The sequence below is a fragment of the Saimiri boliviensis genome, chromosome 8 (assembly GCF_048565385.1).
Source record: "Saimiri boliviensis isolate mSaiBol1 chromosome 8, mSaiBol1.pri, whole genome shotgun sequence".
Taxonomy (NCBI): Eukaryota; Metazoa; Chordata; class Mammalia; order Primates; family Cebidae; genus Saimiri; species Saimiri boliviensis.
Genome location: NC_133456.1, coordinates 102,292,398 through 102,313,105, shown reverse-complemented (window position 1 = coordinate 102,313,105; position 20,708 = coordinate 102,292,398). Strand labels below are relative to the sequence as shown.

The following is a 20,708-nucleotide window of genomic DNA, read 5'->3' as shown; positions in this document are numbered from 1 at the left end:
TGGATGTGCTATATTTGATTGATGCAGCAGAGATATATAGCTTTTTGGTTTTGTTTGCTTATTTTTTAAGACAGAGTCTCTCTCTGTTGCCCAGGCTGGAGTGCAGTGGCACAATCTAGGCTCACTACAACCTCCCCTTCCTGGGTTCAAGCTATTCTCCTGCCTCAGCCTCCTGAGTAGCTGGGATTACAGGCATGTGCCACCACGCCTGGCTAATTTTAGCATTTTTGGTAAAGAAGGGGTTTTGCCATATTGGCCGGGCTGGACTCGAACTCCTGACCTGAGATGACCCACCTACTGCAGCCTCCCAAAGTCCTGGGATTACAGGCATGAGTCACCGTGCCTGACCAATATATAGCTTTTTGAAACCTATCAGTTAACCTTCATCTTTTCATATGTTTAGAAGAGTACATGTAATCTGGGAATTACCTGTTCATTAAAATTTTTTGAGATAATTCACCAGTAAATTGATGGAGGCCAGAAAATATCTTAGGAAATTCTTCATTAATAGGAAAATAGTTTTGACTATTATTCATTTTGTATGTTTAGAAAAGCTTATATAACATGAGGATTATTTATTCACTAAGACTTTGAGGAAATTCATAGGTACAGTGCTTTTAGGTGAAAATGTTATTGGAGGTAGTCTGTTGGCAATTTACGACAATAGATTAAGATTATCTGTTATAGTTTTACTTCTCTCCCATAAGGCCCTCTGCTTTTTACACAAATTTATTTGCCTTTTCCTTATGGATTAGAACTGTATACTGAGGGAAGAGGCAGTTTTCACTAAATGCTGTAGCACAATATACTCTTATATTCAGATTGCCAGTAATTTATTTAAGTTGTTGACATCTACAAATGACACTGTTCTCAGATTTTCTTCTGTGCATAATATTTTTTGAGCTTCTATTATCAGACAAATATTGGCTTATTTTCTGAATGTATAGCATGAAGATTACCATTTCCTGAAACTTTGAAAGAACAAACAGCAAAATAGCCTAGATTAAAGCATGTGGTAAGACATTTTCACTACCATAAATATTATTGAACTACCATGGATTTCTACAGTTCCTGTTACATTTTTATGATTTATAGTATCTCTTTAAAATCATTCATTCAGGTTTTCAGATTTCTATTTATATATCTATTTTTAATTTAGGTACATAATATTTAAATACTTTTATTACACTTACAAATATATTTTAAATATATATATACATAATATATATATACATGTGCATGTATGAGTCTGGGTGCATGTGTGTGTGTGCATAATGTTTAGGTAGCTAAAAAATGCAATGAAGAAAATCAGTTAGACATCAGAGAGAGATGGGGAAGAGATGATGGCAGTGGCTGATCTTAGACTTGTTGATTAAGACGTCTCTGAGGGTATAATTTGAGTTAAGACCACAATTCCATGAAAGTACAAGATATTCTAAGATGTAGGCAGAGTGTATCTGTCACTGGAAACAGCAAACATGAAATCACTAAGAAAAGGATAAGCCTAGTACATTTAGGGAATGGTGTAACCTTATCTCCAGTGAGTAAGTTCAGAGGCCGGAAAGCACGTGGTTCGATTGGCTATGATGCCTACAGCCTACCAAACCCTAGCAAATAGAAGGTACTCAATGATGGACGGAAGGCAGCAAACCACACTGCCATGTGTGTACCTATGCAACAATCTTGCATGTTCATCACATGTACCCCAAAACCTAAAATGCAATAAAAAAACAAACAAACAAAAAAAGAAGGTACTCAATGATTACTCACTTGCCAGCATGTTTAGAGTTTGCACTTTTTATCTCCATTTGATGGAAAGCCATTGAAAAATTTCCTGTTTTGTGTTGAGCAAGTAGAGAACCTCCTTGTTCTCCCGAAAGATCACAAAGAGTCTTAGAGCCTCATAGATTCTCAGCCTGGCCCTCATAGATTCTGCAGCTGGTGGAAATTCCTTCCTTCTAGAACCCAGCAATTCATTGCTTATTCTTTCAAATTTCAGCATTCCCATTTTGTGTTTATTTGTGTGGTTTTATATATATTTCAAGTGATCGAGAGAAAATATGAATAAGATCTTCCTGGAAATAAGAGGCTAGCATATATATTTTAAAGGAAAAATCTTTCAGATTTCCTGTGAAAAGAAAAATTTCAAAAACCTATTTCTTAGAAGGACTACACTCCACAGCAAAAATTTAATACCTTCACCTTTTTTATCTTAAAACAAGACCAGTTTCTATTGAGTTGCAGCCATTTTCAATTGCCCAGTTTGTGAATTATTTAGTTTCCTCTCTATTTCTTTTTCCTTTTTTTTCCCCCTACCCAACTCCAGGGAAATATTACTCTATAACAGCTTAAAAAAAATGAAAGTCAGGGGGAATAGAAAGTTGAAAACACCAACTTTAGGAAAGTTTTTTAACCAAAACATTTTTAAGTATCATCTCAGCCATAACATCACGTCATCAACCTGTTTGAACAAAGAGGAAAAAGAAGAAAACTTTTTATCTGCTTCATTTCTACTCAAGTAAAGTTATTTCTACTCTACTGTAATAATTTTGAAATAATGTTGAAATGTGCTTCCTTCCTATGTTTGCAATTCTGTCCAACTTGACTACCAATTCGAATGAAAATTGCGATAAAAACCACATAAGAGCACATGATTTGCATTTTCAAATTATAATCTAAGGACAGAATCTGATAATATAAAACTGCCTTTTATGTTGAATTGAAATAAATTTACTATTTCACTAATATACACATGGTACAATGACAAGCAGACAAGCAGTTCAGAGGCCCTGAATTTACTACTTACAAAGCCATTGCTCTCTGAGCTTCAATTTCCTCTGTACATTGGTAGTAATAACCCTTAACCTTTCACAGGAATGTTTTAAGGCAGTGGTTCTCAAAGTGTGTACGCCAGACCAGCAGAAGCAGCATCACTTGAGTGTTAGAAATGAAACTATTAGGCCACCCAGAACTACTGAATCAGAAACCTTGGGGAGAAGACTCAAAAATCTGTGTTTTAATAAACCTTCCAGATGATTCTGATGCATGCTAAAATTATGTGATTATTTTATTCATTAAATGAGATACTATATGTACTCCAAAAAAGTGCTTTGATAATTGTAACACATTATCCAAGTGTCAACTACTGTGATTGTGATGGTAATGCATATTTTCAGTAAATATTGATGTATGAGCTTGTGCTAATTGCAGTATACAAGAGCAAACAGATATAGATCCTGTCTTCAAAAAAAATATATAGCTTGAAAAGATTGATAAAGAAACTCACAAGGGCAGTACTATGTGATTAAGCACTGTCATAAGGATTTCATGAGACCAAAGATGAGAGGCACAAAGAAAGGCTTCCGGAGATAAATGATAATTGGTCTGTATCCTTAAAGATGAGTTAGCCAGATTGATAAGAAGTGAAGCTACCTTCTAGCCAATGAAAACAGATGTGGAAAGCCCTAGAAGCATGAGAGTATGTTTCTTGGAAAAAGGGGGCTTTCAATAAGAGTAAAGGGTTTGTGAGTCAAGAAGGAATTGCCATGAAACTAGCTGTGCCAGCAAGAAGCCAGATAACAAGAGGCCTGTAAGTAAAACCACCTAATAGGGACAGGATTTTGAAAGCTGTGGGAAAGTAGTAAACCTTTGAGTCAGGCAACTTATACCACGTGACATCAGTCTGGCATCAGGAAATGTAGTTAGAAGCCTGGTATGGTGCTAGAGATATGAGGGCCTTTGCCACATGCAGATTCAGGATGGGAAGGAGAAAGTAGCTAAGAGATATTTAGGAGGTGAAATTGATGGGGCGGTCATGACTAAGATAAAGTGATGAAGTGAATGTGAGAATGTGGACATATTTTTAACTTACAAATTTTTAAATATAACCTTCTTATCTCTTCCTGATGCCTGGAATGCCATGATTTGAAATTCCTTTAAATTTGAATAATCTAGTCAGTTGTGTTTTCCCCATTATCTTGAATCAGGGAAAAGTATTGGATCCTGTTATCTTCTTTACATTTATAATGTCGTCTACACTGGAATATACAAATATCAATATTTTATTATTTTATTTTAGTTTAGTTCCAGGATACATATGCAGGATGTGCAGGTTTGTTAACATAAGTAAACATGTGCCATGGTGGTTTGCTGCCCCTATCAACCCATCACCTACGTATTAAACCCACCATACCTTAGCTATTTTTTCTGGTGCCCTCCCTGTCCCCCAACAGGCCCCAGTGTGTGTTATTCCCCTGAGCCCACATGTTCTCATTGTTCAGCTCCCACTTATAAGTGAGAACATTTGGTGTTTGGTTTTCTGTTCCTGAGTTAGTTTGCTGAGCATAAAGGTTTCTAGCTCCATCTGTGTCTATGCAAAAAACATGGTCTCATTCTGTTTTGTGCCTGCATAGTATCCCATGGTGTATATGTATTACATTTTTTTCCAGTCTATCATTAATAGGCATTTGGGTTAACTCCATGTCTTTGCTATTGTGAAAGATGTTACAATTAACCTATGTAAGCCTGTATGTTTATAATATAGTAATTTATATTCTTTTAGGTATATACCCAGTAATGGGATTGCTGGGTGAAATGGTATTTCTGGTTCCAGATCTTACAGGAATTACCACGCTGTCTTCCATAATGGCTGAACTAATTTACATTCCACAAGCAGCGTAAAAGCATTCCTATTTCTCCACAGCCTCACCAGCATCTGTTGTTTCTTGACTTTTTAAAAATTGCCATTCTGACTGGCATAAGATGGTATCTCATTGTGGTTTTGATTTTCATTTCTCTGATGATCAGTGATGTTGAGCTCTTTGGCATGTTTGTTGGCTGCATAAATATCTTCTTTTGAGAAGTGTTCATGTCCTTTGTCCACTTTTTAATGGGTTTGTTTGTTTATAAATTTCTTTAAGTTCCTTGCAGATTCTGGATATTAGACCTTTGTCAGATGGATAGATTGCAAAAATTTTTTCCTAAGCTGTAGGTTGTCTGTCCACTCTGATGATAATTTCTGTTGCTGTACAGAAGCTCTTTAGTTTAATTAGATCCCATTTGTCAGTGTTTGCTTTTGTTGTAATTGCTTTTGATATTTTCATCATGAAATCTTTGCTGCTGCCTATGTCCTGAATGGTATTGCCTAGATTTTCTTCTAGAGATTTTACAGTTTTGGGTTTTATATTTAAATCTTTAATCCATCTTGAATTAATTTTTTAAAATGTGTAAGAAAGGGATCCAGTTTCAATTTTCTGCATATGGCTAGCCAGTTATTGCAGCACCGTTTATCCTTTGGTCTATGTTTCTGTTTTTGTACCAGTACCATGCTGTTTTGGTTACTATAGTCTTGTAGTATAGTTTGAAGTCAGGTAGCATGATGCCTCCAGCTTTGTTCTTTTTGCTTAGGGTTGTCTTGGGTACATGGGCTCCTTTTTGTTTCCATATGAATTTTAAAGTAATTTTTTCTAATTCTGTGAAGAATGTCAATAGTAGTTTAATGGGAATAGTACTGAATCTATAAATTACTTTGGGCAGTATGACCATTTTCACAATACTAATTTTTCCTACCCATGAGCCTGGAATGTCTTACCATTTGTTTATGTCCTCTCTGATTTCCTTGAGGAGAGGTTTGTACTTTTCCTTGAGGAGGTTCTTCATTTCCCTTGTTAGCTGTATTTCTAGATATTTTATTCTCTTTGTAGCAATTGTAAATGGGAGTTTATTCATGATTTGACTCTCTGCTTCTCTATTGTTTGTATATAGGAATGCTTGTGATTTTTGCATGTTGATTTTGTATCTTGAGACTTTCCTGAAGTTACTTTTCAGATTAACTGATAGGGTTTCTAGATATAGGATCATGTAATCTGTAAACAGAGACAGTTTGGCTTCTATTCTTATTTGAATACCCTTTATCTCTTTGTCTTGTCTGATTTCTTTCTCTTGTCTAATTGCCCTGGTCAGAACTTCCAATACTATGTTGAATACTAGTGATGAAATAGAATATCTTTGTCCTATGCTGGTTTTCAAAGAGAATGCTTCCAGCTATTGTCCATCCAGTATGGTATTGGCTGTGAGTTTGTCATACATGGCTTTTATTATTTTGAGATATGTTCTATCAATACCTAGTTTATTGAGAATTTTTAACATGAAGGGATGTTGAATTTTATTGGAGTATTTTTCTGCAGCCATTGAGATAATCCATGATTATTTGATTTTTATCTTTAGTTCTGTATATGTTATGAATTATGCTTACTGATTTGCATATGTTGAACCAGCCTTGCATCCTGGGGTTGACTCCACCTTGATCATGATGGATAAGCTTTTTTATGTGCTGCTGGATTCAGCTTGTCAGTATTTTGTTGAGGATTTTTGCATGAATGTTCATCAGGGATATTTGCTGGGAGTTTTCTTTTTGTTGTTTTTGTATCTCTACTAGGTTTTGATATCAGGATGATGAGTTAGGGAGGAGTCCTCCCTTGTTAATTGTTTGGAATAATTTCAGAAGGAATGGTACCAGCTTCTCTTTGTACCTCTAGTAGAATTCAGCTGTAAATCAATCCAGTCCTGGGCTTTTATTGGTTAGTAGGCTATTTATTACTGCCTCAATTTCAAACCTTGTTTTTGGTCTCTTCAGGGATTCAACTTATTTCTGGGTGGGAGGGCATATGTGTCCAGGAATTTATCCATTTCTTCTAGATTTTCTAGCTTATTTGCATCAAGGTGTTTATACTATTCTCTGATGGTTGTTTGTATTTCTGTGGGTTCAGTTTGGATATCCCCTTTGTCATTGTATCGTGTCCGTTCTTCTCTCTTCTTTATTAGTCTAGCTAATGGTCTATCTATTTTATTAATTTTTTCAGAAAAACACCTCCTAGATTTGTTGATTTTTTTGAAGGGTTTTTTTATGTCTTTGTCTCCTTCAGCTTCACCTTGATCTTGGTTATTTCTTGTCTTCTGCTAGCTTTGGGTCTAGTTCTTTTAGTTTGATATTACGATGTCGATTTGAGATCTTTTGAGCTTTTTGATGTGGGCATTTAATGCTATAAATTTCCCTCTTAACACTGCTTTAGCTGTGTCCCAGAGATTCAAAGGTACATTGTATCTTTGTTCGCAATGATTTCAAATAACTTTTTGATTTCTACCTTAATTTCATTATTTACCCAGGAATCATTCAGAAACAGGTTGTTCATTTTCATGTAGTTGTGTGGTTTTGTATAAGTTTCTTAATCTTGAGTTCCAGTTTGATTGTGCTGTGGTCTCAGAGACTATTTGTTATTATTTCAGTTCTTTTGCATTTGCTAAGTAGTGTTTTATTTCCAACTATGTGATCAATTTTAGAGTAAGTACCATGTGATGCCAAGTGTAATGTATATTCTATTGTTTTGCAGTGGACAGTTCTATAGATATCTATCAGGTCCACTTGATCCAGAGTTGAGTTCAAGTCCTGAGTATCTTTGTTTATTTTCTGTCTCAGTGATCTGTGTAATATTGACAGTGGGGTGTTAAAGTCTTCCACTATCATTGTGTGGAGTCTAAGTCTCTTTGTACATCTCTAGGAACTTGTTTTATGAATCTGGGTGCGCTTGTATTGCATGCATATATATTTAGGATAGTTAGCTCTTGTTGAATTGACCCCTTTACCATTATTTAATGCCCTTCTTTGTCTTTTCTGATCTTTGTTGGTTTAAAGTGTGTTTTGTCAGAAACTAGGATTGCAACCCCTGATTTTTTCTGCTTTCCATTTTCCTGGTAAATTTTCCTCCGTCTCTATTTTGAGCCTATGTGTATCTTTTGACATGAGATGGATATCTTGAATACAACACACCAATAGGTCTTGACTCTTTATCCAGTTTGCCATTCTGTGTCTTTTAATTGGGGCATTTAGCCCATTTACATTTAAAGTTAATATTTTTATGTGTGAATTTGATCCTGTCATCATGATACTAGATGGTTATTTTGCAGACTTGTTGATGTAGTTTCTTCACAGTGTCATTGGTACCTCAGTGTGCTTTTGTAGTGGCTAGTAACAGCTTTTCTTTCCATATTGAGTGTTTCCTTCAGGAGCTCTTGGAAGGCAAACCTGGTAGTGATGGATTCCCTCAGCATTTGCTTGTATGAAAAGGGTCTTATTAATATTTCTCTTTTGCTTATGAAGCTTAGTTTGGCCAGATATGAAATTCTAGGTTGGAAATTCTTTTCTTTAAGAATGTTAAATATTGGCCCCCAATATCTTCCGGCTTGTAGGGTTTCTGCTGAGAGGTCTGCTGTTAGTCTGATTGGCTTCTCTTTGTAGATGACCTAGCCTTTCTCTCTGGTTGCACTTAATATTTTTCTCTTCATTTTGACCTTAGAGAATCTGATTATATATCTTGGGGTTGATCTTCTGGAGCGTCTTACTGGGGTTCTCTTGATTTCCTGAATTTGAATGTTGACTTGTCTTGCTAAGTTCAGGAAGTTTTCTTGTATGATATCCTCAAGTGTGTTTTGCAACCTGGTTCCATTTTCCTCCTCTCTTTCAGGTACCCCAGTCAGCTGTAGGTTCAGTCTTTTTACATAATTCTATAGTTCTCTGAGGTTTTGTTCATTCCATTTCATTCTTTTTTCTCTAATTCTGTCTGCTTGTTTTATTTCAACAAGGTAGTCTTCACACTCTGATATTCTTTGCTCTCCTTGGTCAGTTTGGCTATTGACACTTGTGGTTGCGTTGTGAAGCTCTTGTGTTTTCAGCTCCATCAGGTCATTTAAGCTCATCTCTAAACTGGTTATTCTGGTTAACACCTCAATACCTCCTGTAATATTTTATCATGGCTCTTAGCTTCTTTGCATTCAGCTAGAGCATGCTCCTTTAGCTCAACAAAGTTCATTATTACCCACTTTCTGAAGCAGACTTCTGTCAGTTCATCCATCTCAGCATCAGCCCAATTCTGTGCCCTTGCTGGAGAGGTATTTCAATCATTTGGAGAAGAGGCACTCTGGCTTTTTGAGTTTTCTACATTGTTTTCATTCATTCTTTCTCATCTTCATGACTTTACCTTTGATCTTTAAGGCTACTGACATTTGGATGGGGTTTTTGTGGGGAAATGTCACTTTTTTTTTGAGACAGAGTCTTGCTCTGTCACTCAGGCCATACTGCAATGGCACAGTCTCAGATCACTGCTACCTACCTCTCAGGATAGCTTCCCCGTATTAGCTGTAGCTGGTACTACAGGCAAGCACCACCACGCCCAGCTAATTACTGAAATACCAGCATTTTATGGAATAACTACATCTCTGCGTTAGTACATTATTTTACTTTAGACTTATTAGAACAATTACGTATAAATAAAAGTGTTTTTCTTACCTTTAAACTTATTAGAACAATTCAAGTCAATTAACATACTTGAGTAAACCCTCTGCGAGTTCCAACCAAATTAATCTGTGAACCCATGCTTAGAAAATGTGCAGTTCATCATTTGTTTTCTCTGACAATGAGACAAATGAGCTGAGATGGGCACACAGTGACAATAAGGATGGGAGGAGTTTTTGTTCCAGATGTTAATGTGTAATGAATGGGTGTTACCAAGCACACTCAGAAATAAGTTATTTCAAAAACTCCGTCGTTATAACCTACTAATAGCAAAAAGACCTGTTAGAATTTAGGAAAGTTTAGGGTGTTGGCTGTGGCTGAAAGCATCCAATTATATTTTATTTTTTCCTTTCTCCTTTTCATGTTAAGAAAACAGGCTCTTACGCATGAATGGAGCGGGATGTTTATCTTTCTCTTTCAGGTAGGCTCTGCCTAATACTTACAAATATTATTAAACATGCCAGAGCTAATTAAATGAGGAAGAAATTAGTCCAAGCAAATTAATCACTACTACTCAAAGTGGAATTTTAGCGCTTTGTGTCTCAGAGATTATTTAGTGGTTTCTCTTGCTTTCTCATTTTGTTACAATATAATTCACCCATGACAATTTGAATGGCTTGCTGAGGACTTACCTCAATTTTCTCGTGAGGCTCAGCATGTGGCCCACAAAACACTCTTGAGCTGCAGCTTTCAGGTAAAGTTGGAGGAGCAGTAGTTTCTCCTTCCTGGAGCACTTCTGATGGGGTAGAAACCTCACCTGGGCATGGGAAGAGTCTTGCACATGGCAGGCACTGAGTATCTTCAACACCTGTTGATTCTTCCCTTTCCTGTATGACAGGATCAAAAGCCTCCATCCTGTTGAGACGTCAAAACGGGTTTGAGGCCGGGCACAGTAGCTTACTCCTGTAATCTCAGCACTTTGGGAGGCTGAGGCAGGCAGATCACGTGAGGCCAGGTGTTCAAGACCAGTCTGGCCAACATGGGGAAACAAAAAGAAACATTTCGAAATGGCAGAATTGGTAAGCCATGAAAACAGAAACTATAGCAATGACTTTTCACTCTTTCAAAGTCTTAAACTAGTGCTCACAATGGGATCAGAGACTGTGCTTGTTAGATCCAGCTCCCTGGCAGCCCAGACTCTTAGGGAATGTGGGCCTAAGGTCAGCTGGGAAAAGCCACGACCAGAATTTATAGCAGAAAGCTAAAGATTGTGTAGCAGACAGCTTGGCGTATCACTTTACAGTCTACAATGTATTTTCATGTGCCTCATAGTATTTAATTCTCATACACATTCTGATAGTGATATACCTATTGCCATTTGCAAATAGGAAGCTGAAGCTGACTGACTCTCCCAAAGCCACATAGCTAGAAAGCAGCAGAGTCTAGCTTGAAATCCAGGTTGCCTGACCCCTGCATTCCTTACTCTTTTTAGCACTACAGCAGCCTCTCTATATCTTGAGATGTTTGCAGAGTGAGGCTTATTTGTGACAAATGGACATTTTCAGACCTTTACAACCAGAAATTTATCATGTTATGAGAGTGTTACTCTCATAACATAAAAATTGCAAAGTTGATTAGCATTATAAATGATTCTTTTTTATACATTCATACATTTATTTATTTATTTATTTATTTATTATTTTTGAGATGGAGTTTCACTCTTCTCGTCTAGGCTGGAGTGCAGTGGCGCGATCTCAGCTCACTACAAGCTCTGCCTCCCAGGTTCAAGTGATTCTCCTGCCTCAGCCTCCCAAATAGCTGGGATTACAGGCATGCACCACTATGCCGAGCTAATTTTGTATTTTTAGTAGAGATGGGGTTTCTCCATGTTGTTCAGGCTGTTCTCAAACTCCTGACCTCAGGTGATCAGCCCTCCTCGGCTTCCCAAAGTGGTGTGATTACAGGCATGTGCCACAATGCCTGGCCTTTTAAAATTTTATTTTATTTTACTTTAAGTTCTGAGATAAATGCGCAGAATGTGCAGGTTTATTGCATAGGTATACATGTGCCGTGGTGGTTTGCTGCATCTATCAACCTGCCATCTTGGTTTAAAACCATGCATGCTGTAAGTGTTTGTCCTAATGGTCTCCCTTTCCTTGCCCCCCACCCCCTGACAGGCCCTGGTGTGTAACGTTCCCCTCCCTGCTTCCATGTGTTCTCATTGTTCAACTCCCATTTATCAGTGAGAACATGCGGTGTTGCGGTGTTTGGTGTTATGTTCCTGTGTTAGTTTGCTGAGGATGACAGTTTCTGGCTTCATCCATGTTCTTGCAAAGGACATGAACTCTTTCTTTTTTATGGCTGCATATTTTAACTTTAGAGAGACTACAGGAAGTAAAACCATGTAGTCAACAGAGCCAAAGTTAAAAATCTCCATCAGATTGCACCCTTTGGTGATTTACAGCTCAGTCTCTCTGTGCCTTCATCTTCTCCACTATGAAATGGAGAAATAATTCTGACTTTGTAACATTATCATATTACAAAAAAATCTAGAAAGCATTTAGAATATTGTCTAGCATATAATGAGTGTTCAATAAATATTTCTTATCGGGTGGGCTTTATATAATTTCTAAAGCATGGAATGTAAATGGAGAGTGACACAATCACCTTTCAACATGTTAAGACTTGAGTTTCATAGTTATGTTGCTGTAAAAATTGACTGCTAATGGCTGAACACGGTTGTTCATACCTGTAATTCCAGCACTTTGGGAGGCTGAGACAGGTGCGCCACTTGAGGTCAGGATTTTGAGACCAGCTGGTCAATATGGCGAAACCCCGTCTCTAATAAAATTACAAATTTAGCTAGGCATCATGGCACATACCTTAGTCTCAGCTACTCAGATGGCTGAAGCAGGAGAACTACTTGAACCTGGGAAATGGAGATTGCAGTGAGCCAAGATTGTGCTATTGTACTCCAGTCTGGGCAACAGAGCAAGACTCTAACTCAAAAACAAACAAACACACGAATAAATAACAAACAAGACTGCTAAAAAGAAAAACAATGCTACCTACTATAAAACTAAATGATAAATCTAATCTGAAATATATTCCAAATGTATTGCTTCTGAAGGACTTTTTCTTCCACATCCTTCAAAACTACGGAAGTAGAGACTGAATGTTGTATAGAATTGGTATACTGTGATATAGAATTAGTAAATCTGCAGGTTAGTCTAGGATCCTACTAACAACTCATATTTGGACATATCTCTTCTGATAAAATTAGTTATAGGATATTTATTTCCTTGGATAACCAATTTTTTCAAACCACAAATATAGTATACATCTATAAACACTTCCTTCTTTGGAATAAATGTAATGTATAACATGGTCCATAAATGCCCAAGTGAGATTGCACATTTTTCAATTTCCAGGTCTGGAAAAATAAAGATTTTTGAAGCAATTCTTTCATGCTATCTTTAAGAACTTTTATCTTTCTTCTATTTAATTTTCTACTTTGCATCCTAGTTATTTTTAAATGTATTTTTCATTTTCTTTCTAAGTTCCTGCTTCTACAAATTCCCAGCCATGGCTTGTTCATCTTTACATCCTCACTATATCTGGTAGAGTACCTTGTACATAGTAGATGTTCAGTAAATATTTTATGAACACAAGATTATTGATTTAATGAGAAGAGCTGTAGGTAGCAAAATGAATTACACTTTTCCTGTAGGGGTGTGTGTGTGTGTGTGTGTGTGTGTGTGTGTGTGTGTGTGTGTTACTAATAGAAGACCCAATTCAAACTGGCTCAAATGATATGGGAATTAATTGACTTATGTAACTAAAAAGTCTACATGCAGAGCAGGCTTGGAACATGAACTGATGGAAAGGTTTGCAGTGCTATTAAAGTTACTCTGCTGTTTCTCAGTGACTGTGAAGGCTCTGTCTTCCTATCAGTTGATTTTGTCCTTAGGCTGCTTATTGTAGCAGAATGGTAGCCGATGACTACCTGAGCTTAACAGGACTTCATGCTTAGTCTTTTACATTAGTGTTGGGGAGAAGATGTCTCTTACCACAATTATCCATCGAAATGTACCCTTTTGTGATGGAATTCTTACTGGACAAACTTACATCTAAGTGTATCTATGAACCAATCCCGTGGATTAGGAATGCCGTGTGGTGATAGGTGTGGTCCGGAGCCCACATTACAGTAGGAAAAATGGCATGGCCCTAGAAATCGGGTTGAGGATCCAGTTCTGTTAGCAATGGAAAGTATCTGAGCCATGCAGCAACCTAAGTATGTCACTGTAGGCAGTGAATTCTTCTGTGTCTGCAGCAACTTCAGTTCTTGCCTCCTCAGAAGAAAGAGTTCCACTGAGGGGCGTAAGAGAGACACAGGCAAGTTTTAGAGCAGGAAAGAAAGTTTATGTAAAAGCTTTAGAGCGCTAATGAAAAGAAGTGAAGGACACTTGGAAGAGGGCCAAGCCGGCAAGTTGAGAGATGAACACAGTTCAACATCTGACTTAGAGCTTAACATGCTGGCAGACTTCCAGGGTCTTGCATCCGTCCTCCCCTGGTTCTTCCCTTGGGGTGGGCTGTCTGCATGTGCGGGGGCCTGCAATGCTTGGGAGGGGCCACGGGCAGTGTGTGTACTGGAGTTGTGCATATGCTCACTTGAGGCGCTCTTCCCTTATCAGTCCAATGTTCCTAGAGGAAGGTCACACACGAGTTAAACTCTGCCATTTCGTCTCTTAATGTGCATGTGTGAGCCTGTTGCCTCAACTGCTGAGATCTTATCAGGAAGCTGTTGATCTCCAGTTTCGGGTGTTTCTACCTACTGGGAGACTGCTTTTCCCTTCCGCCGGCTGTGGCCAATTATTATTTTAGAGAGATAGGTTAACAACTGCCTAACCATGATCTGATGGTCACCTGGCATTTCTGGTCAGGATTGGAGGGGGAACCTTCTCCTGCCCTGTTAATGTCTGAGTAGCAATCTACTGTAACAATCTAAATCGTATCATGGAAATGCTGTACAATTTGCGGAGGGAAGGGAGTGAGGATGGAAGGCTAAGTAAATTTGAAGGAGGCAACCACAGCACGTGCAACGCACATTGGGTAATAGTTTGAACTTCCAGAGTTCCAAAAATAAGGCTGAAATGCTGCAACATTACGCTCACACTGATTAGACATGAAATAAGTGGTAAAACATAGAGTCCCATAATAGCTCAAAATACGTCAGGTCCTCCTGGTGTAAAAAGTAAAGAGCTTTTTACTTGTAAGTGCTCTTTGAAAAAAAGGAAAATAAACAAGTGGGTTTTTCCCCCTTCTGTTAAGCTTAACTGTTAAGATGAGTAAAACTGATTCTAACAATTCTCTATAAAAATATAAGACTGCCAAAGTAATTATATCACATCAAACATTTTTTCTTCTTCACATTAAAACAAACAAGCATTCTAATTTAGATTGATGTATCTTAGTACAAGTATTATTTAATGTTTGTGGTCTTTATGGATCTTTTTGGATTACACAAGGGGGAGAATCATATTTGCATTCAGCCTTGTGTAGTCTTAAAATAGCAAAGAGATTACATGCAAAGGGTTATCCTAGTCCTTAAGTAATTGTCAAGCTCATAAGGTGAACCTCATTGTGATAGTCCTTTAGGATCCTTATTCTGACCTCAGACAGTTGTTCAGCATTTCCCATACTCACCCACCAACCCACTCAGCTACTGAGCTTCCTGCAGCTATGCCTAAAATGTCCCACTTCCACTGGTTTTCTCTGGATGACATCAGCCTATCCTAAACCCACTGAATTACCCGCCACCCCACCAGCTTCTCCAGTTTCCCTGTCCTATTTATCTCTTTAGGAGCCTTCACCCTTTACCCCAGTCAACTATAACAGCACCCAACACACCACTTAAAAACAAATACTCGCTTTATTTCTTCAGGATTAAACATGTTTTAAATTTTTCGTTTGTTATACAAGTCTTACTGATTTACTATTGAGAACTGTTAGGTTGGTGCAAAAGTAATTGAGCTTTTGGCCATTCTTTTTAAAGACAACGACTGCAATTACTTTTGCACCAATCTAATAAGTAGATGAGTAAGATAGCTAAGCTTTCCTACCCAGATTCCATCTGAAAAATAATGGAGAAAATCACAGTAGTATTTTCTTTGTAAAACACCTTAATTATTTATTTTTATTTTTATTTTTATTTTTATTTTTATTTTTGGAGATGGAGTCTTACTCTGTTGCCCAGGCTAGATTGCAGTGGTGCAATCTCAGCTCACTGCAACCTCCACCTCCCAGATTCAGGCAATTCTCCTGCCTCAGCCTCCCAAGTACCTGGGATTACAGGTGCCCGCCACCACACATGGCTAATTTTTGTAATTTTAGTAGATATGGAGTTTCACCTTGTTGGCCAGGCTGGTCTTGAACTTCTGACCTCAGATGACCTGCCTGCCTCAACCTCCCAAATTGCTGGAATTATAGACATAAGCCATCATGCCAGGGCTATTGCTATTATTTTTGAGACCACAGTGTCTTGCTGTGTCACCAATGCTGGAATGCAACGCAGAGCTCCCTGCAGCCTCCGACTCTTGGGCTTAAGCAATTCTGTCACCTTAGCCTTCTTAGTAACTATGACTACAGGGGCACACCACCTTTCATGGCTAATTTTTAAAAATTGTGTAGAGAAGAGTTCTCTCTCTGTTGCCCAGACTGTCTCAAACTCCTGACCTCAAGCATTCCTCCCACCTTGTCACCCCAAAGTGCTGGAATTACAGGCATGAACCACCATGGCCAGCCCTAATGATTCTTAATAATTAGTTACGGTCAGCTTGGAGGATACGTGAGTCCACCAACCTCTAGTTAGGGTGGACAGAATTTTCTGCTTTTGCTTCCAGCCCACAACACTCAGAGGGGCATGGCAGGAGGGAAATTTCTTTCACTACTGTTACACAAAGAACGGGTGGAACTTCAGCAGATCATTCTAGCATGTGATTAATGCTGTTCTCAGTATGACTTTAGAAGGGTTGAAAGTTATCTAGAGATCAGACTGCCACAATTACTTTGAACTGGATTTTCTATGGAGGAGGTTTAGTTTGATAAAGATGAAAACGCATGTTGAATATTCTCACTTGCTTCTTTCTGCAACCCAGAAAATGTTTCTCCCTTCTCCTTCTCCTCATCCACCTTTATATATTGGGGTGAAGAGGAAAGAAGGAGAGGCAAGGAAAACAGCAACAAAATGTTTAAACTAAAAGTATATATATTTATATACACAAATACAGTACAATGATTTCTAAAAATAAATGTCTGTGACAGTTGTTTGTACAGACATCTGACCTTAAGGAAGTCCATGATACATTATTGAGAGGAAAAGCTAGGTGAAGAGGGAAGTATATGCTTCTATTACAGTTCAGAGTTGGAGAATATCCTGTGCCTCTAAATTGGTGATGAGGTTTATTTCTCAGCAAACCTTCCTGTTATTTTTATAGACAAACTTTTATCAATGTAAGAACAAATTTTCAGTCTTTATTTTTGGTTTTATACCTTGTTCTATGCATATTTTGCCTTTACCTTCTCATAGAACATGCACACATGCAGATACCACACACACACATACAATTAACATAAGAATTATTTCAGTCTAGCTGAACTCCCCGTAGAACTGTCAAAAGGCCACTCAGTTCTCTATTTGTTCATCACCAGGTTTTATACATAAATATATATACATTTAGATAAATAGGCAATATAGATAATAGATAGGTGGAAATAAGATAGTACGAAAGAATAATAGACAGACAGACAGCATTTGTATCCTTTCTCCGTATGTCTTGAGTTTCTCCATTATTTTTTTAACTGGTGTTCCAAGACAGTCTCCACTAAAATTTATCTTAATAGGCACATTCAAATATGTACTGTTTGTCTAAGATGATTACTGTAGCCCTAAGGCCAGGAAAGTGGCATTTTGAACATTTAAAGGAATTGAATTAACTCAGAGTGAAAACGTGTCCTCATCTCTAGATCATACCAGTGTGCACATGTGTGAAGGATTGGCAGGTAGGATTCATAAGGCCCAATAAAGACTGACAAGGAATGCATCTTAAGGGTTGTGAGAAAAAAAAAAAAGCAAATATCCCAATCTCCCATAATTCTAATTTATTTTAATTCCAATTGCATAAACATTAGAACAATCAAATTGTCTTCAATTTCTACTTTTAAGATAATATTTACTAAAGAAAAAAAGGCATTCTGGTAGGCGTCCATGAACCTCTAAGCTTTTAATATTTAAAGAAGCTGATTGCTTTTGTGGAGGAATTGCTTTTGAGCATACAAATTTTCAAATGTAAAAGATAGATTAAGTGAAAATTCAATATGCTGTGCTGAAGAAGCGTTGCTTCTAATGCTCCTTTTTATACACACATATTCAAAAGCTAGGTTTTCATCCTGTTTTGTAGCATGTACTGTGAAGTTGGCATGAAATTTGACCAAACCCATCATAATTTATTTCCTGTCAATTCTGGTAAACAAGGATGTGTATGTAAACTTCCACATACATATACAAACATATTACAAGAAAATTTTCAATACATTTACTGCTTAGCAATAGACCTCATCTCCTTTAGAGGTAGAAGGTACTCTTTCTTTCTTAACTTTCTCAAGACCATCCACATCAGCGTTAAATGTTTCATCATGGGCTGGGTGTGGTGGCTCAACGCCTGTAATCTCAGCACTTCGAGAGGCCAAGGTGGATGGATCACCTGAGCTCAGGAGTTCAATACCAGCCTGTACAATATGGCAAAATCCCATCTCTATTAAAAATACAAAAATTAGCCGGGAGTTGTGGTGGGTGTCTGTAATCCCAGCTACTTGGGAGGCTGAGGCAGGAGAATGGCTTGAACCCGGGAGGCGAAGGTTGCAGTGAGCCAAGATTGTGCCACTGCACTCCAGCCTGGGTGACAGAGTAAGACTCTGTCTCAAAAGAAAAAAAGAAAAAAGTTTCATCATGTATGTCCCTAAATAAAACAAAGGTGATGGAATCCTAGTAAATGTCTGAGATTTTACTAGTACATCAGATGAGATTATTAACCTATTTCCAAATCTAAGCACTTGAAGGATTATTTCTTTGTAATGAGAAATAAATATGTTCTCTGGTTTATATTTATGGTAATGTAAAATTTGAATCTTCTCCATTGGTTTTCTGAAGTAACTTCATAAATCTCTTCACTAAAGAAAAATGCACCCCCTTTTGGATTTGAGGGAAATCATGGATAAAGTAAAGTAATATTGTACACTGGTAAAAAATGAGTCAGTTTTTTAAAAGAAAGAATGTTGTGGAAACTGTGTTTCTGTCTTATAAAGTCAATAAGATAAATATTGAAAAAAATTATCTTACACATGATATGAAAACAATACAGTTTAATTTTGGTTTTGCTTTGGCTTCATGTTTTTGGTGTCTTATCAAAGTTATCCATGTTCCTGGTATCTCATTATTTACTGACATTCATCATTTTACCCGATGATAGATCTGTTCAAACATGTTTTCGTTTTTCTGTTTTATAACTGTCTAATTTTATCTAATTTCCAGATGTGGACAAGGATGGAAAGGAAATAGATGCCATGTCAAGTTTAATCCCCCTACAGACTTCATGTACTCTCAGAACAGTAGGTGACATTATGACTAATCAAATGGCTCAGTTTGGGGTGGTCTCTATGTATTTCAATTCATATTTATCTTTTTCATCTGTTTAAAATCTCAGATATATGGACTCTCCTGGGTATTGGATTAGCATTCCTGATGACTCATATCATAGTTGCGATCTTGTGTTTTCTTGCAAACAGAAAAGTGCAGATAAGGTAAGTGGTATCTTTAGTTGCTGAATTTAGTAGCAGAAAAAATTTCTGCAACATTTCCTTTGCTATTTTTTCTTTCATCCCATATTATATACAGGGAACTTTAGTGTTTTTATGCTTTATGGATTTATTTTTCTGGGCAGAAAGCAGGAGCTACCTAACAAGAATTGCTATTTTTTTTTTTTTTTTTTTTACTATAAAGCCTGAAGTTTACTTTTCAGATTATGTTAGGAACCTTTTTGAGGGCTCCAAAAAGAGAAAAATGACATCATCCACAGACTAAAAACAGATGAGGGACTATATTTGCCATTTCTGGTGGTGCCTGGGGAAGATAGCAGAATGGCAAAGGAAATTCTTTCTTGGCTTACGCAGTGTATTAGTTTGTTCTCACGCCACCAGTAAGGACATACTGAGACTGTGTGATTTATAGAGGAAAGCAGTTTAATGGACTCACAGTTTCGTATGGCTGGAGAGGCCTCACCATCATGGTGGAAGGCAAAAGAGAAGCAAAGGCACATCTTTCATGGCAGCAGGCAAGACAGCTTGTGTAGGGGAACTCTCCTTTATAAAACCATCAAATATTGTGAGATGTATTCAATATCATGAAAACAGTATGGGAAAAACTCACCCCATGATTCAGTTGCCTTCCACCAAGTCACTCCCATGACACATGGGAATTGTTAGGATTCAAGGTGAGATTTGGGTGGGGACACAGCGAAACCATATCACATAGGGAGGCAGGAGTCGCACCACTAACGTTTTAGCCCAAGCATCCCATGTGCTGAGCAATGCACAAAACAGGGGCCAAGAGCTGCTGCACCTGCAGGAAGGAACTCTGCAGGCTGGGCTCATGCAAGACCCAAAGACCCTCACAATCCACAGTGCCATTAAGGGTCCTGGATCCTTTCTACTCATTACCCATTTTCTCATTCCCAGTATGGGTTCCAAGTCAACCAAGTAATGAAAGTGATTGGCTTTTATGAACTCAGCAAGATAAGGGCTTACTAAAAGATTTAATAAAAATTTTAGAAATTAAAGAAGTGCATCATGTCTTCAACACCTGAGCTTTTGGTCAGAAATTCAGATCTGCTGCAGCACCAGCTATGTCACTCAGCAAAGGTTAACTCACTGTTTTCTTTGGTGTCAATTTGTACATACTGCCTGATGACTTCTCTTCAGATCTCTAGTCTGAAATCATGTTAATAAGCAGACACCTATCTTGATAACAGGAATTATAGCAAAGTTATTGTAGAACTATGGTGTTCATTTTTTTTTAAAAAAATTGTATTTTTAACCCTTTAAGACTGTCTTGGGCTAGGCACAGTGTCTCATACCTGTAATCCCAGCACTTTGGGAGGCTGAGATGGGCAGATCACTTGAGGTCAGGAGTTCGAGACCAGCCTGGCCAACATGAGGAAAATACGGCTTTTCCCAAAATACCAAAAAAGTTAGCTGGATATGGTGGCACACCGCTGTAATCCCAGGTACTTGGGAAGCTGAGACAGGAGAATCACTTGAACCTGGGAAGCAGAGGTTGCAGTGAGCTGAGGTCGGGCCGCCACTGCAC

General features: G+C 37.8%; 1 protein-coding gene across 1 annotated transcript in view; it reads left to right on the top strand.

Moving 5' to 3' along the window:
* Positions 1 to 20,708, top strand: part of MALRD1 (MAM and LDL receptor class A domain containing 1) — a 594,555-nt gene that overhangs the window by 540,320 nt on the left and 33,527 nt on the right. Inside the window, exons 37-38 of the mRNA XM_039478847.2 lie at positions 18,876 to 18,952; positions 19,048 to 19,144. Coding sequence (XP_039334781.2) covers positions 18,876 to 18,952; positions 19,048 to 19,144 — 174 coding nt within the window. The remainder of the gene's footprint in view (positions 1 to 18,875; positions 18,953 to 19,047; positions 19,145 to 20,708) is intronic.